This window comes from Argopecten irradians, chromosome 3 (genome assembly GCF_041381155.1).
Source record: "Argopecten irradians isolate NY chromosome 3, Ai_NY, whole genome shotgun sequence".
NCBI classification, from domain to species: Eukaryota; Metazoa; Mollusca; class Bivalvia; order Pectinida; family Pectinidae; genus Argopecten; species Argopecten irradians.
Window position 1 is genome coordinate 64,106,971 of NC_091136.1, and position 17,353 is coordinate 64,124,323.

The 17,353-nt window shown below is 35.5% G+C and overlaps 1 protein-coding gene across 1 annotated transcript in view; it reads left to right on the forward strand.

Annotated features, from left to right (window-relative positions):
- Nucleotides 1–152: 152 nt before the first annotated feature.
- The window catches only part of LOC138319347 (exportin-1-like), a 28,981-nt gene continuing 11,780 nt past the window's right edge, over nt 153–17,353 (forward strand). Inside the window, exons 1-17 of the mRNA XM_069262433.1 lie at nt 153–303; nt 1,866–2,018; nt 2,707–2,878; nt 3,660–3,766; nt 4,039–4,154; nt 5,638–5,752; nt 6,385–6,504; nt 7,739–7,793; nt 8,084–8,157; nt 8,273–8,431; nt 8,621–8,963; nt 12,443–12,546; nt 12,671–12,748; nt 12,924–13,080; nt 13,218–13,381; nt 13,895–14,134; nt 16,296–16,481. Coding sequence (XP_069118534.1) covers nt 1,887–2,018; nt 2,707–2,878; nt 3,660–3,766; nt 4,039–4,154; nt 5,638–5,752; nt 6,385–6,504; nt 7,739–7,793; nt 8,084–8,157; nt 8,273–8,431; nt 8,621–8,963; nt 12,443–12,546; nt 12,671–12,748; nt 12,924–13,080; nt 13,218–13,381; nt 13,895–14,134; nt 16,296–16,481 — 2,322 coding nt within the window. The 5' untranslated portion in view covers nt 153–303; nt 1,866–1,886. The remainder of the gene's footprint in view (nt 304–1,865; nt 2,019–2,706; nt 2,879–3,659; nt 3,767–4,038; nt 4,155–5,637; nt 5,753–6,384; nt 6,505–7,738; nt 7,794–8,083; nt 8,158–8,272; nt 8,432–8,620; nt 8,964–12,442; nt 12,547–12,670; nt 12,749–12,923; nt 13,081–13,217; nt 13,382–13,894; nt 14,135–16,295; nt 16,482–17,353) is intronic.

Genomic DNA, 17,353 nt, shown 5'->3' on the forward strand with positions numbered 1-17,353 from the left:
CCAATCCAAATGCTGGTTACAATGGGCAGAGCCACGCCCCTTTTCATCCGGAAATAAATGTTTGTATCTTTTATTTTATTTGCAAATAATAATCATTTTCCTTCAATTGATTTATTTCATTTACAGTATATAAAATAATCAATATACTTTGAAATGAAAATGATTTGACATTTCTGAAATAAGAAAATCGGAAAACCCCGAAGATGACCGATGAAACCAACATGTTCCAGTTTGAACCGGTTACAGAAAGTTTAATGCCTTTCATTACAGGGAAGGTGGATGTTTGGTGTAGACATGAAACAGGTATATTAGCTGAATTTATCCGTTTATTTCAACATATCGATATATTTTGTTGTCAATTCGATATTCACCCGTAAACCCGAAATGTTGTCTGACTGTTATATTTATGGGCGCCGCCATTTTGATACAACAACACAAGATATAACGGAAGTTTACATGCGCTCGCTGTCATTGGATATTGACCGACTTTTAAACTTAACGTTAGGCGGGTGATTGGAAATTTTCCACTGAATTTATTTTTAGACACTAACTCATAAAATCAATAATAGTTATTTTATGTTTTCAAATTCTTTTTTCATGACTTTGAAAAGTGATTTGAGACATTGTTGTCATTCCGACAGCGTCTGTTTCCACATCATATCGCTTTCTTGTATTTGATAGCACGATGTCGTAACCTGCCATGCGTGTGAAGATTGTGTACTTGTTTACATTGAACCCGCAATCGGGTATTGTACGTTCTGGTTTCCACCGGATAGACCTGTGTCTATCTTATATCTAAGAAATAGACTTAGAAATAGAAGATCATTCAGTGGCTTATTGTTTGATTAGATTATCTACTTGGGGTAGAATATGTCTTAGGCCTAGTTTCTACATGTTGAATTTTCAATAATTCTACAAGATCTAGTAGATAGATTGCGTATTTGATGCTAGCCTATGACTATGACTTAATAAGGTTTTGCTTTTCAGTGTCAAATTAAAGCACGTACATTCCAGTTTGAGTTCAATCTCACTCAATATTGAATTGAAACTTGACTTGATAAAGTTGCTATTTGCATCGGCAGTGAGGTTTTTTAGGTACATTTGGGGTCAAATAAAGGTCCCTTCTCCTACCGAAATTTTGCTATATTTTTCCAATTTTATGTTAATATTTTCCCAAATAAAGAAAAACTATCTAAGATATTTAAAAAAAAAATACAGTGCAATTTTTTCCCAATTGAAAAGGTACAGGCCCCTGAAATTATTGAGTAAGATTATTCTGGTATTTTGGGGACAAAAACACTCAAAATTTAGTAGATTTTGAGAAATGAGTAATTAATCTACTTAAATACAGGGGTTTTGAATTTGAGATACATAAATGACATTGGTGAATAAACATTGCGAATTGCATCATATGCATGGTCACAAAATCCATCATTTGGGATGAAAACTCTTGAATTTTGGTGAGCTTTGATAAATTTGTGATTTAAAAAAATGATATAATACATATATGTACTGGTAAATTCTATCTTAATCAATACTGTTCTAACTATTTAAACAACATAATGGGATAAATATATTCCTCTTTGTTGTCAAATAATTTTGTTTACATTATAAAATTATGCAAAGCTAAAAAACAAGACAAATAATTGTATGCATTAAATTGAATAAATTCTCAACTAAAATCCATGATATTTCTGAAATATCAAAATATTGTTTACTCAGAAATTCAGTTAAAAGAGAAATAAAAAGCAGTGATATACAAAAATTGTCTAGATTGATGGTATAATACTATTGATATTGTAGAATTAATATTCTATGTGTGAAACATGCCTTTCTGTTATGTTGTTATTTCTTGTTTCTTTCAGGGTTCATCTTCAAAATAATTCATGCCACCAATAAGTATGAGTATGGCTAACCTCCCAGAGGAAGCAGCCAAGCTTCTGGACTTTAACCAGAAGCTTGACATAAATCTCCTTGACAACATTGTTTCTATGATGTATACTGGAGATGGGCAGCAGGTATGAATGTAATCTACTCAAATTACAAAAATATATATACCATATTTGATTACATAAGCTCCCCATCTCTATCAGGTCCGGGAAAAACACTATCTTGGGTATAATATGCAAACTGGAGTATTAAACCCCCATTGGAGTATGGATTTGTTGCTAAAAATAGACAAAAATGCTTTGAAATGAACTTTTCCCAAATATAGTAAAAAAGTAACAAACAATTCAACTGCACAAATTTTAGAAAATTGCAATTTATCTTAGCAGGTATTAAGGCGATTTTTTGAAAAGTATAACAAAAGTTGGGATTTCAGCAATTTAGGCTATTTTTAGTAAAAAATTCATACTCCAATTGGGGTACAACACTCTAGTTTGTGGATGATACGCAAGTTAGTGGTTTTCCTCGACCTGTCTGTAAGCACCCTCTCCTCCTTTTTAGGACCAAAATTTAATCATGGATCCTTCAAATTTTATCTTTATTAAATGGCTAACTAAAAAAAAAAGTGGGTTTTTTTTTTTTTTTTTGGCAAGGTAATTAATGATTAACTTTGTGAAAGATTTAGTCTAAAGTTGCAACTCGCACCTTTTTGTTTGATATGATGCGAGGTTCTCAAAGAAATGACTACCATTAATTGTGTTTTTCTATTAAAAACTGATAGATGTTTGTTTTTAATGGCTAATGAATTTCATATAACAGCGTATGGCACAAGAAGTACTAACTACATTAAAAGAACACCCTGATGCCTGGACAAGAGTGGACACCATTTTAGAATATTCTAGCAATCAACAGACGAAATATTATGCTCTTCAAATATTAGAAAATGTCATAAAAACTAGATGGAAAGTCCTGCCAAGACCACAATGCGAAGGTATGTTTTCCTTTGATTTCAAATTTTGATACTTATCATTGATTGCAATATGAATGAAAATTTCAATCAACGAAATATTATTTAATGATCATATGTTGCAGCTTTTAAACTTTCCATTACACAATTTAAATGCTGTTATATACATATTTAACAAAGGATACAGACATCCCTGCTATTCCACTGAAAAAAAGTGTAAAACAATTTACAATGACAGTAATAACAGTCTGTGACGCTAACTTTTTTTGCTGCTAGTCATTTGGACTAGTGAACCCCAAAATTTTACTAGTCCGACTATGTAATCACTAGTCAATATTAAATATACAGCCGTTTTGCTTCAGCACTTCAAATTCAGTCATGGTTAGTTAACAATTTTTAACCCAAATTCAGGGGTTTCATTACATAAGATAGCATACAGGTAGTATAGAAAAGTACCCCATGAAATTACAATTATACTGCCTCTCTGGAAAGGTAATGAAACTCCTGCAAATTGCAGTCTGGATGCTTTCGTGAACACAAATTCTCACAAAATGATGCATCCGGACTGAAATAATCGCTTGAAGAATGCACTCAAAATGTGTTGAAAAATGTAATTGACCATTGTGAGTAACGGCTCTTGTAAATGTAGCATTTTACGATATTAATCAAACGAGGAGGCACTAGTCAAGACAGACTAGTTCATTACAATTGGCACCAGTCCGACTGTAAAATTACTAGTCATGGGCATCGGACTAGTGCTTAAAGTCACAGCTGTAATAATTATACGTATAACTTTTCATTTTAGGTATTAAGAAGTATATTGTTGGATTGATAATCAAAACATCATCAGATGCAACCATGCTAGAACAAGAGAAAGTATATATTGGAAAACTTAATATGATACTTGTACAAGTAAGTATTGTGTAAGAGTGAAATAGGTAGATAACATTGACTTACATCTAGACATGTATTCCAATGTTTCATTTCTACAAATATTTTAGTCAATTACAGAATATCAAATGACCAAGTAAACCTGTTGATGATGGCCATGTTTTATGTCTAAAAGAGAATTATTTAATGTTGACAACTTCTTTTTATGGGATGCTTTATGTATGAATATTTCTCCTTGTTAATCTTACGAGCAAGACATAAATTGCAACATGAATTATACTTGTTTTTTCTAGATTTTAAAGTATGAATGGCCACGGAACTGGCCATCGTTCATAAGCGATATTGTTGGTGCTAGCAAAACAAATGAGTCTCTTTGTCAGAACAACATGATCATCCTAAAGCTTTTAAGGTTTGTATATGACTATTGTTTACAATAGTATGCTTTGATGAAATCGTGTCTAGCATCAATCGCAGGCATCAATGAAAGATAATGATGATGACATAATAAAACGTGTGTATAAACATGATACAGCTATTAAGGTTTTAACCTATGTTACAGTCACCTAAAGGTATTTATCACACATTTAGAGAGGCCATGTTTCTTTCTCGTTTTTCTTGAATATATTTCTCATCTTAAAAATAATTAGTTGATATAGGCTGTCGGGGTTCAACATTAACCATTTCCCGACTGCCCGGGGTAGATGAATATTTTAGTGTCATTGATACTTGTTTGGGCTGAGGTAGAGTTGATATCCTAGTCATTATGATAAAATTAGGGGCCATGCAACAAGAGCTGTCTACACAGATTTATCTGTATAATTAGTCATGGTCAAACAGATGTTTGTACACCCATGTAGAACACTAAGTGATAATTCAAGCGCTTTAATGAAAGCATGGCAAAGAGATTGATAACAAATGGTAGCTCAAAAGCAACAGTATGGCAATGGTGGAAATCAAAAATTTATCATTATGTGCAAGATTAATTATGCATGACCATCTTTTGACCATTCCGGCTCCACACAACTTAGTCTGCTCATTAATTGATCTTTCACTACAGGTATTTCACAGTTTTTGGTTGTATTAGCTAAGACACCTGTTCATCTCCTAAATAATCAATGTCTTCAGATACTGTGTGGACTAAGACAATATTACAAAGTAGATTGGTAGTGACAGGGGAGTTATTAGGTCTGGAAGCAAGGTTCCTGATAATTATCACTTGGCCAACTGGTCAATTTATTTTAACACAACATATTTTGTTATTAACTTTCATGTTGCTAATATTTACTACAGTGTATCATTCATTCTTCAATATGCTCATAGAAAACACAAAAATTAAGAAAATCAAAAGGAATGATGAATTAATCTTAAAATAGAGAAATTTTTGGATTTTTCATTAAATTTTATTGGGCAAGTCAAATTTCCAGCAGGGCAGGTAGGTTTTTGTGGTCTCCTACTCGACAGGGCAAGTCTTTAAAAAAGTTAATGTCGAGTCCTGGCTCACATGGGTGACTATTCATATGTGACATAAGCTGTTAGCAAGGGTATTGTACATGAGAGCCTCAGTAACATTATTTGTTAAATTAAAATGAAGAAAGACCTTGTGACAGACTGGCTTTACATTAAAACAATTTGCAGTCGTTTATGATGATATTTGAATCACTTATAAACTTTGTTGAAATCATGCTATATAAACGTTTGACTTATTATCTTGATATTTTCAAATTCAGTAACGAAGGAGGGGGGGGGGAAATCGTGTAAAGCAACATTAATCAGCATCTGTAGGTGGAATATCCATGTATATAATACAATATGTAGGGATAAAATATAAAGAAACTATTTGGAATATATAGATACAGATTTATATACTAAAATAAAGATATTATTTATTGCAGTGAAGAAGTGTTCGACTTCAGTAGTGGCCAAATGACGCAAGCCAAAGCTAAACACTTAAAGGATAGTATGTGTTCTGAATTTTCACAGATCTTCCAACTTTGTCAGTTTGTTATGGTAAGTACATATCACTTGTGAACATAGCTTATTTTCGCGAAGGCGATACTATGGTGTTACTTTTTGGCGACGACAGTGTTGTTGTCAACATTTCACTTATATGTTTTGTGTTTAGCTCTGTTTCTCAAAAAGTTATATTCCAATCATAACCCAACTTTAAACATAGCTGAAGGACATCACTATCACCCCAACAAACCTAATTATTGCAGGATTCATTTCAGGCATTGGGATGCAGAGGCTGTGAAAGTTAAACTATTTATCAGACTTGACTTTAAAGTTTTGTGTTTAGCTCTGTTTCTCATCAAAAACCATAAATCCAATCCTAACCAAACTTTAAAGATAGCAAAAGGACATCATTATCACCTCAACACACCTAGTTGTTGCAGGATTCATTTCAGGGTGTGGGATTCAGGAACTGTGTAACTTAGTGATGCTAAACTACACTTAGCTCTTTTTCTTTCTTTTTCTCCGATGTTTTTAAATATTCCATTATAGTTATTCTTGTTCAACCAACTGATTTTAATTATTTGATGCATTAATTTTTTTCAGGATAATTCTCTTTTAATATTCCATTATAGTTATTCTTGTTCAACCAACTGATTTTAATTATTTGATGCATTAATTTTTTTCAGGATAATTCTCAAAATGCACCTCTTGTTGGTTCAACGTTAGAAACATTACTGCGATTTCTGAACTGGATCCCTCTGGGATACATTTTTGAAACCAAATTGATCAGTACTTTGATTTACAAGGTAAGTAACTTGTGTTTGTGTGAATTACACTTCTTATTTATATAGATTTACAATGGCAAAATGCTTAATATTGCAAAAAACTTGTATAATTCAGTTATAAATAATGTGTAACTGCTGGTACTAATATCCAGTTTGAATTGCAACATAATGAAATCACATATTGCAGCAAGAAATTAGCATATTGTTTTATTTAGCAATTCACATTAGAAGTCATTTCCATTAGTAATGTGCATTGTACACGGCCCTGCTTTCCTTGAATATTATTGACACGATTATTAAAGGTAGGTTTCGCCCAATGAAATATAAAGACTACGAAATTGAAATTTATCCTATACATAGATATAATCTTCAGATCATTTTCAATGCATACAGCGAACAATATGGGTGGTCAGTTGCCTAGCTTGACCAGGAAAATACTTCTCTAAAAATAGAGCGAAGTCAAGTTTTACATAGAACATGACGTATTTTTTCCAAAACGAGGCCGCAGCAACAAACGGAAGCGTGCAACAAAATGTCAGATAGAAGTGACAGTCTTGCCACGACATGTTTAATTAAAAAAAAAAACCAACAAATCGAAGTGCGAGGGACTTTTTATACATATCATATAATCTAAAACACTTCATGTTACTTACATACGCTCGCTAACTTTGTACACCAAATATACATGTAGTTAGTCTGCGGCTGTGTTTGTGCGCTGGCATATGTGTTGAAATTTAACTCACCACGTGCAATGCCGTTACACGAGTCCCAACAGATCCCGGCAAGTTTCGCTTGAGATGTGGCTTTTGTTTCTTCTATTGCTACATGCCACCTCTGAATTTAAATCCCTATAGATATCCTAGGGTGCTACCGAATCCATTATAATTTCCTCTACTTTGTTGCCGATTCAGATATATTTTTTTCATCTCACACACTCACTTTTGTTCAGCCATTTTGTTTACTTTTAGTGCGTGACAATGCGCATGCGCCAAACTTCGACAACGCAATCCATCGCAGCTTCATTTGCATATTATTTTGTCTGACGGATACCGTAATAAATCAAGGATTTCCTTCAATTTTGTATTCAAGACACATTTGTTCAATCTCAAACACATAAAGAAATTAAATTGAGATATTTCAATGTTTTTTTCATCTTTTCTTCCGCTTATCGCATTTCACAAAAAAATATTTATTTGGATGGGCGAAACCTACCCTTAAATGCAGATCTTTCATAGAAAGTTTTCTTTTTTACTAGTTTTTGAATGTGCCGATGTTCAGGAATGTCACATTAAAGTGTCTCACAGAAATTGGTGAGTAATTTGATAAATAAACCCAGTTGTAATCTCATACACGCTTGCACACTGAGGTTTCCATCTGGCACCTGCTCAGTGTAAACCTATTGTACTGATGATTTACGTCACGAATAGTTTAGTTGGTTGTATCAAATAACCATTTATATAACATTGCTAACCAACCTGAAGAATATGTTTCACAATGCTAAAAGTTGAATTTTCTTGATACAAAGGTGTATGTTAATGTGGTTACCACAGGATAGATCATCTACATGTAGATTACTAATATTTATATGATTATTTTTCAGCTGCTGTTCAAGTATCACAATATGACGACCAATTCTTACTTCTCTTCAACTTAGGAATGGGACAACTCAAACAGGTACAATATTATCAACACCTATCATGTATTTAGAGCTATGTCAATATGTTTCACATTAAACATTAATTAGTAATTACAGAGTGTGAACATATTAACTGTTATGATTGTATTTCAGATGCTTCCACTGCAAACCAACCTAAGAGAGGCATACCAAAGTGGAACAGATGATGAGCAAAACTTTATACAAAATCTCAGTCTCTTCCTTTGTTCCTATTTGAAAGAGCATAGTACATTAATAGAGAGGAAACCAGAGAACCACGAAGTTTTGCTGGAGGTGAGTTTTCTGATCTTGGTAAGAGCTGGGGGGAAATAATGACGAAAACATATTTTATTTTACTGTACATGATATCCTTGACATTTTCTACAATATGAAGCTTTGAATCTCATTCCTTAGAACACCATGTTTGCTGTGTCTGATTGCAGAGGAGATAACTACAACTCATTACTTTCTATTTGACAACAGGCACTGAATTACCTTATCCTGATATCAGAAGTTGATGAAGTGGAGATTTTCAAAATCTGTCTAGAATACTGGAACAGTCTAGCAGCAGACATATATAGGGAAAGTCCATTTTCTGCTACAAGTTCCTCTCCTCTACTCCTGGGCAAGTCTCACCACAATGAACTCCCAGCCCGCAGACAGTTGTATAATCCTGTGTTATCGCGAGTGCGTCGGGTGATGATCTCTAGAATGGCAAAACCTGAAGAGGTGTTGGTTGTGGAAAATGAACAGGGAGAGGTTGTGAGGGAATTCATGAAGGACACAGACTCCATCAATTTATACAAAAATATGAGAGAAACTCTAGGTATATACAAGAATATGAAAGAAACTTTAGATATAAACAAGAATATGAGAGAAGCTCTCGAAATAAAATGCAGATTTTTAGCCCACCATCATCAGATGGTGGGCTATTCAAATCGCCCTGCGTCCGTGGTCCGTCGTCCATCCGTAAACAATGCTTGTTATCACTATTTCTTAATAACTGCTGCAGGGATTTTGTTCAAACTTCAAAAGGAGGGTCCCCTTGGTCCATATTTGTGCCATACAGATTTTGAGGCTGATTGGAAAAACAAGATGGCCGCCAGGCAGCCATCTTTGATTTTGGCAGTTGAAGTTTGTTATCGATATTTCTTGAGAACTACTGAAGGGATTTTGTTCAAACTTCACATGGAGGTTACCCTTGGTCCCTAGTTGTGCCATACAGATTTTGAGGCTGATCGGAAAAACAAGATGGCCGCTAGGCAGCCATCTTTGATTTTGGCAGTTGAAATTTGTTATCGATATTTCTTGAGAACTACTGAAGGGATTTTGTTCAAACTTCACATGGAGGTTACCCTTGGTCCCTAGTTGTGCCATACAGATTTTGAGGCTGATCGGAAAAAAAAGATGGCCGCTAGGCAGCCATCTTTGATTTTGGCAGTTGAAATTTGTTATCAATATTTCTTGAGAACTACTGAAGGGATTTTGTTCAAACTTCACATGAAGGTTACCCTTTGTCCCTAGTTGTGCCATACAGATTTTGAGGCCGATCGGAAAAACAAGATGGCCGCCAGGCAGCCATCTCTGATTTTGGCAGTTGAAATTTGTTATCGATATTTCTTGAGAACTACAGAAGGGATTTTGTTCAAACTTCACATGGAGGGTAACCTTGGTCCCTAGTTGTGCCATACAGATTATGAGGCTGATCGGAAAAACAAGATGGCCGCCAGGCAGCCATCTTTGATTTTGGCAGTTGAAGTTTGTTATCAATATTTCTTGAGAACTACTGAAGGAATTTTATTCAAACTTCACATGGAAGTTACCCTTGGTCCCTATTTGTGCCATACAGATTTTGAGGCTGATAGGAAAACCAAGATGGCTGCCAGGCGACCATCTTGGATCTTGATAGTTAAGGTTGGATATCACTATTTCTCAAAAAGAGCTGAAGGGATCTTTCTCAAATTTAATATGTAGGCTCCCCTAGGGCCCTTGTTTTGCATATTGCATTTTGGGACCAATCGGTGAACAAGAGGCTGATAGGAAAACCAAGATGGCTGCCAGGCGACCATCTTGGATCTTGATAGTTAAGGTTGGATATCACTATTTCTCAAAAAGAGCTGAAGGGATCTTTCTCAAATTTAATATGTAGGCTCCCCTAGGGCCCTTGTTTTGCATATTGCATTTTGGGACCAATCGGTGAACAAGATGGCCGCCAGGCCGCCATCTTGGATTTTGATAATTAAAGTTTGTTATGGCTATTTCTCAGATAGTACTGAAGGGATCTGTCTCAAATTTCATATGTAGGTTCCCCTAGGGACCTAGTTGTGCATATTGCATTTTGGGACCGATCGGTCAACAAAATTGCTGCCAGGCAGCCATCTTGGATTTTTAGGTCATCATGCACCGTCCGTCGTCGTCGTGCGCCGTGCCGTGCGTAAACTTTTTATTCAAACGACTTCTTCTCAATAACCGGAAGGCCCAGGGTACTCATATTTGGCCTGTAGGTTGCTGGGATGGAGGGCTACCAAGTTTGTTCAAATGAATGACCTTGACCTTCATTCAAGGTCACAGGGGTCAAAAAGGCTAAAATCTTTAAACAACTTCTTCTCAAGAACCAGAAGGCCCAAGGTACTGATATTTGCCCTGTAGGATGCTGGGATGAAGGGCTACCAAGTTTGTTCAAATAAATGACCTTGACCTTCATTCAAGGTCACAGGGGTCAAATAGGCTAAAATCCTTTAAACAACTTCTTGTGAATAACTCTTGTGAATGAACTACCAGTTTGTTCAATAATGACCTTGACCTCATTCAAGTCACGAGGGTCAAAAGGCTAAATCTTAACACTTCTCTCAGAACCAGAAGGCCAGGGTACTTGCATACTGTAGATCGCAAATGAATAGGGCTGATATTACCTGTGCTTTGATAAATTGTTAAATAATGACCTTGACCTTCATTCAAGGTCACGAGGGTCAAATAGGCTAAAATCTTTAAAAACTTCTTTCAAAAACCAGAAGGCCCAGGTATGCTATTGGCTGTCATGCTTGGATGAAGGGCTACCAAGTTTGTTCAAATGAATGACCTTAACCTTCATTCAAGGTCACGGTGGTCAAAAAGGCTAAAATATTTAAATACTTCTTCTCAAGAACCAGAATGCCCAGGGTACTGATATTTGCCCTGTAGGATGCTGGGATGAAGGGCTACCAAGTTTGTTCAAATAAATGACTTGACCTCATTTGTTCAAAAATAAATGACCTTGACCTTCATTCAAGGTCACAGGGGGTCAGATAGGCTAAAATCTTTAAATGACTTCTTCTTAAGAACCAGAAGGCCCAGGGTACTGATATTTGGCATGTAGCATGCTGGGATGAAGGGCTACCAAGTTTGTTCAAATAAATGACCTTGACCTTCATTCAAGGTCACAGGGGTCAAATAGGCTAAAATCTTTAAATGACTTCTTCTCAAGAACTAGAAGGCCAAGGGTACTGATATTGGGCATGTAGCATGCTTGGATGAAGGGCTATCAAGTTTATTCAAATGAATGACCTTGATCTTCATTTAAGGTCATGGGCGGCAAATAGACTAAAATCTTTAAATGACTTCTTCTCAAGAACCAGAAGGCCCAGGGTACTGATATTGAGCATGTGGCATGCTGGTAGCATGCTGGGATGAAGGGCTACCAAGTTTGTTCAAATGAATTACCTTGACCTTCAATCAAGGTCACAGAGGTCAAATAGGCTAAAATCTTTAAACAACTATGTTGTATTGTACTAATAGTCAGATGACCGTTAAGGCCCATGGGCCTCTTGTTATATTCAAAGTTTGTTATTGCTATTTCTCAGAAAGTATTGAATGGATCTTTCTCAAATTTCACATGTAGGTTCCCCTAGGGCCCTAGTTGTGCATATTGTGATTTGGGACCGATTGATCAACAAGATGGCCACTAAGGAGTCATCTTGGATTTTGATAGTTGAAGTTTGTTACCGCTATTTCTCATAAGGTACTGAAGTGATCTGTCTCAAATTTTATTTGTAGTATGTTTAAAAAAATTTGAAAAGTAGAGAAAAGATCCATCTTTCCTTTGTCAGATATAGATCATTCTTTGGTGGGCGCCAAGATCCCTCTGAGATCTCTTGTTAAACCTTCTTTGAAAATAGAAATGTAAATTTTAACCATAGAAGTAAATGTAAGTGCTTTGTAATTGGTAATTGATATAAAATGCTATTTACAAGTTTTAGGGAAATAACTGATATGAAAGTTTCATGAGAGATTTAGACAGTTCATTTAGACGATGTTTTAATTTTGCAGTCTATCTGACACATTTGGATTGTGCAGACACTGAATCTATAATGACTGAAAAACTACACAATCAAGTGAATGGAACTGAATGGTCCTGGAAAAATCTCAATACGGTATGTATACTACTGTATTCTGTAGACTATGTGGTAGCCTCCACTTATCTGTAATCACACAAAGAAAAGATAGTAATGAAAGTAATAAAGATTGATTGATTTTGATTTCCTGTGTGTTTAACAGTTGTGCTGGGCAATTGGTTCAATCAGTGGTGCAATGCATGAAGATGATGAGAAGAGGTTCTTGGTGATTGTGATAAAGGTGAGTTGTTATAGTTTGTAGAAAAAAGGCTTTTTGTTTTCTTTGAATTCAACTCTATTAAATGTCATGTATGTTTTGTGTTTGATATTACTGATAATTAATACATGTCTTATTTAGTTAGATTGATTTTACCCTTCCTTTGCTCCTTTCTTACTATGTTTGCATTATTTTTCAGGATTTACTTGGTTTGTGTGAACAGAAGAGAGGAAAAGACAACAAAGCTATCATAGCATCAAACATCATGTATGTGGTAGGACAGTACCCACGCTTTCTCCGTGCTCATTGGAAGTTCCTCAAGACTGTTGTCAACAAATTATTTGAATTTATGCATGGTGAGTTTTATCACATGACAGAGTGAGAAAATATATTAATTCCTTTTTATCTTATAGGTGGTATTAATGGTTTAAATGAGATAGAAACGGTAAAAGTAGTATACTGATACATCTAAACATGTCATTTGTTTATTCAGAAACTCATGATGGTGTACAAGATATGGCCTGTGACACCTTTATCAAGATAGCCCAGAAATGTCGTCGTCACTTTGTACAAGTCCAGGTCGGAGAGGTCATGCCTTTCATTGAGGAAATCTTAAATGGCATCAACACAATTATCTGTGATCTACAACCCCAACAGGTAAGTTGTCCTCATTCCTGGTTGTGGCCAGGTTAAATAGGGAGGAGGACAGCTAAGTACACGGAGAAATTGTTCAATCAGTGCTGCTACACAAAGACAACCAGGAGCACAGTTAATAACCCCCTTGTTATCATTCACATACCATTATGTTCTCCAAGCTCCACTTTAACACTGCATTTTACAGAATTGTGACAGTCTATCAGAAGTAAATCACTATGTCGGTCAACATTTTGAACACATCAAGGAATACTTGTCCAGCCAGTGTCACCTATACCTGCATTGTTTGATAATTATACCTGGGCTACAGGTCTTTCACATAGGGGAAGTCGTATACCTGCATTGTTTGATAATTATACCTGGGCTACAGGTCTTTCACATAGGGGAAGTCGTATACCTGCATTGTTTGATAATTATACCTGGGCTACAGGTCTTTCACATAGGTAATGTCGTATACCAGAAGTAGGATCATTACTGAGTCTGTGATTAATTGATGTATATGTTGATGATTTGTAGGTGCACACATTTTATGAAGCAGTAGGATTAATGATCAGTGCGCAGACAGACCAGGTGGCCCAAGAACATCTGATAGAGAGGTACATGTTATTACCTAACCAAGTGTGGGATGGCATCATCAACCAGGCTACACAGAACGTTGAAGTTCTCAAGGATGCTGATGCTGTCAAACAACTGGGAAACATCCTGAAAACCAATGTCCGAGCCTGCAAAGCTCTAGGCCACCCCTATGTTGTACAAGTGAGTCCTGTTTACTCAATTTCACACTAAAATATCTTGCTGATATAAGTTTCGATGACATAGGTTACTTCCATTTACCTGTACTGACAGGTAAATGTAATCAACAGGTAAGGACTAAAGGTGAGCTTGAAATAACTTCTAAAAATTAAATTATTGAACATTTTATAATATTCAAAACAATAATATTGAAGGTAAGCACACAAAAAATAAAACAGGAACATCTTTTTTCCTTATAACATCCTTTTTTTAGCCCACCATCAACAAATTTCATATGTAGGTTCCCATAGGGCCCTAACTGTGCATATTGTATTTTGGGACCAATCGGTCAACAAAATGGCCGCCAGGCAGCCATCTTGGATTTTGATAGTTAAAGTTTGTTACCGCTATTTCTCTGAATGTATTGAAGGGATCTTTCTCAAATTTCACATGTAAGTTCCCCTAGGGGCCTAGTTGTGCATATTGCATTTTGGAACCAATCGGTTAACAAGATGGCACCAGGCCGCCATCTTGGATTTTGATAGTTTGAAGTTTGTTACCGCTATTTCTCAGAAAGTACCGAAAGAGTTCTTCTCAAATTTCATGTACAGGTTTGCCTAGGGCCCTAGTTGTGCATATTGCATTTTGGGACCGATCGATAAACAAGATGGCCGACAGGCCGCCATCTTGGATTTTGACAATCGAAATTTGTTACAGCTATTTCTCAGAAAGCACTGAAGGGATCTGTATCAAATTGCATGTGCATGTTCCCCTAGGGGTCTAGATGTGCATATTGCATTTTCGGACCGATCGGTGGACAAGATGGCCGACAGGACGCCATCTTGGATTTTGATAGTTGAAGCTTGTTACCACTATTTCTTAGAAAGTACTCAAGGGATCTGTCTCAAATTTCAAGTGCAGGTTCCCCTAGTTCCCTGGTTATGCATATTGCATTTTGGTACTGATCGGTGAACAAGATGGCCGATAGGACGCCATCTTGGATTTTGACAATCAAAGTTTTTTTCTGCTATATCTAAGAAAGTACTGAAGGGATCTGTCTCAAATTGTATGTGCAGGTTCTTCTAGGGGTCTAGTTGTGCATATTGCATTTTAGGACCGATCGGTGAATAAGATGGCCGACAGGTAGCCATCTTGGATTTTGATAATTGAAGTTTGTTACTGTTATATATCTCAGAAAGTAGTCAAAGGATCTTTCTCAAATTTCATGTGTCGTAATATGTATTAAAAGCTTGAAAAGCAGAGAAAAGATCCCTCTTTCCTTTGTCAAACAAAGATCGTTCTTAGGTGGGCGCCAAGATCCCTCTGGGATCTCTTGTACAGGTATTAAGTCATATTTATTTTCAGTTAATGCCAATTAAAGGTATTTTTCAAACACAAATTACTGTTCACGATCTTGTTTTTGAATCTGTGTGTATATTTATTTGTCATCAGAATTAACCTCTTAATATCTTCCTCAAACCACAGATTAAACGTAAATAAGGCATGGGGTTATTGGATTTTAAGGAGATTTTTATTCAAGCCAGATGTCCCAGTAAATGGGGCTATATCTAACTTATTACCATCCCTCTCCCACCCCATCTCAACATCTGTAAGAAGGTCCCGATCTTTTGGAGATTGTATCATTTCAAGTTGCCTATCTTTAACTTAATTGCTTTAAACAATATCTAAAGATTCAAAACTATCAAACTCATCCAATTCACTGTCAGAATTTTAATATGATATCAAAATGCTGTCATCATAATTAACCCTACCTTCTGACGATAGCCAGGCTTTCCGCCATATTTTTGTAGCCGGCTAGTGACGCTGACTGACCTGGCTCTGTTATCAGTCTATATCTTGAAAGTATTACTTAAATCCCCCATAAATAACAAACGCAGAAACCATGATTCTTCCTGTATTAGATAGTGATAAAACCAGATGTGTCCGAGTATCATATTACAGATAACAGGTGGTACATTCTAGAGACTACAAAAACGGCATTTACCACGATAAGCATGATAAGGGTTAAATGACATTTTGGTCTTATAATACCTTTAAAATTACTTAACTGAATAGTTTGATTTATATCAGAGCTAAATTCTATATTCTGCCACTATAGAAATATTTCCCCATTCAAAGTCATGCTCATGACGTGTTGTAATTATGACCTATTGTCTGTGTGTAGTTGGGGAGGATCTATTTGGACATGCTCAACGTATACAAGGTGATGAGTGAGAATATCAGCAGTGCCATAGCGACAAACGGCGAGAGTGTCACAAAACAGCCCCTGATCAGGAGCATGAGGACGGTGAAGAAGGAAACACTCAAGTTAATATCAGGATGGGTCAGTCGCTCCAACGATCCGGCTATGGTAAGGTCTGCACAGAGTTTACATCTGTATATCTGCAATTTGCACTGACATTGTCTCACTAACCCAACTTTTGAAAAAATACATTTATCTCTGTAATGATACTGAATTACACAGTGATGGTTCTATTATGGGGGATGATAATTATATATGTGACACAATCATTGGTGGATGATGATTCCTTAAATAATACAATAAATAAGTGTTACAAAACAACATTCCTTAAATAATACAATAAATAAGTATTACAAAACAACATTGGTGGAGGAGGATGTGATGATTCCTTAAATTAGTGTTTCCCACAGGAAAAAAAAGGGCATGGTGCTGGGTTTTGAAAAGGGCACCTTGACCGCGATAAATAACCATCAGAGGGGCACAAAGGTTATATCGACAACTTCCAATACATGGGGAAATCTTTAAAACTGTCTTGTTGTTTATTTAATTCTGGTTCAACTTAACATCATTTAAAAGCTTTAAACTCTCTGAGTTGCTAAGTAATATCAGGACATCTATTTATTTATTCTGAGTGAAAAAAAATGATTTTGAAAATTGTAATCTGCAGATCATATGATCATGACTATAATTGATTCACAAGAAAGATCTAAATTTCATTTATATTAATTAAAAGAATGGGAAAATTCAAAATGTATTTCTTTATTTCAATCCAATTACCTTTATTTTAATATATATCTTTATTTAAATATAAAAATACTGTGTTGATTTGAATAAGATAACATGCTTCATAATAATGGACAATTATTTAAAATAATGTTCTACATTTACAAGCACTAAATTAAGAAAATACAGATAAGTGTTAGAGTAGTATGCAAAATATTTCAATTTAATCTGATAGAGAAAAAAGTTGATTTCTTTTT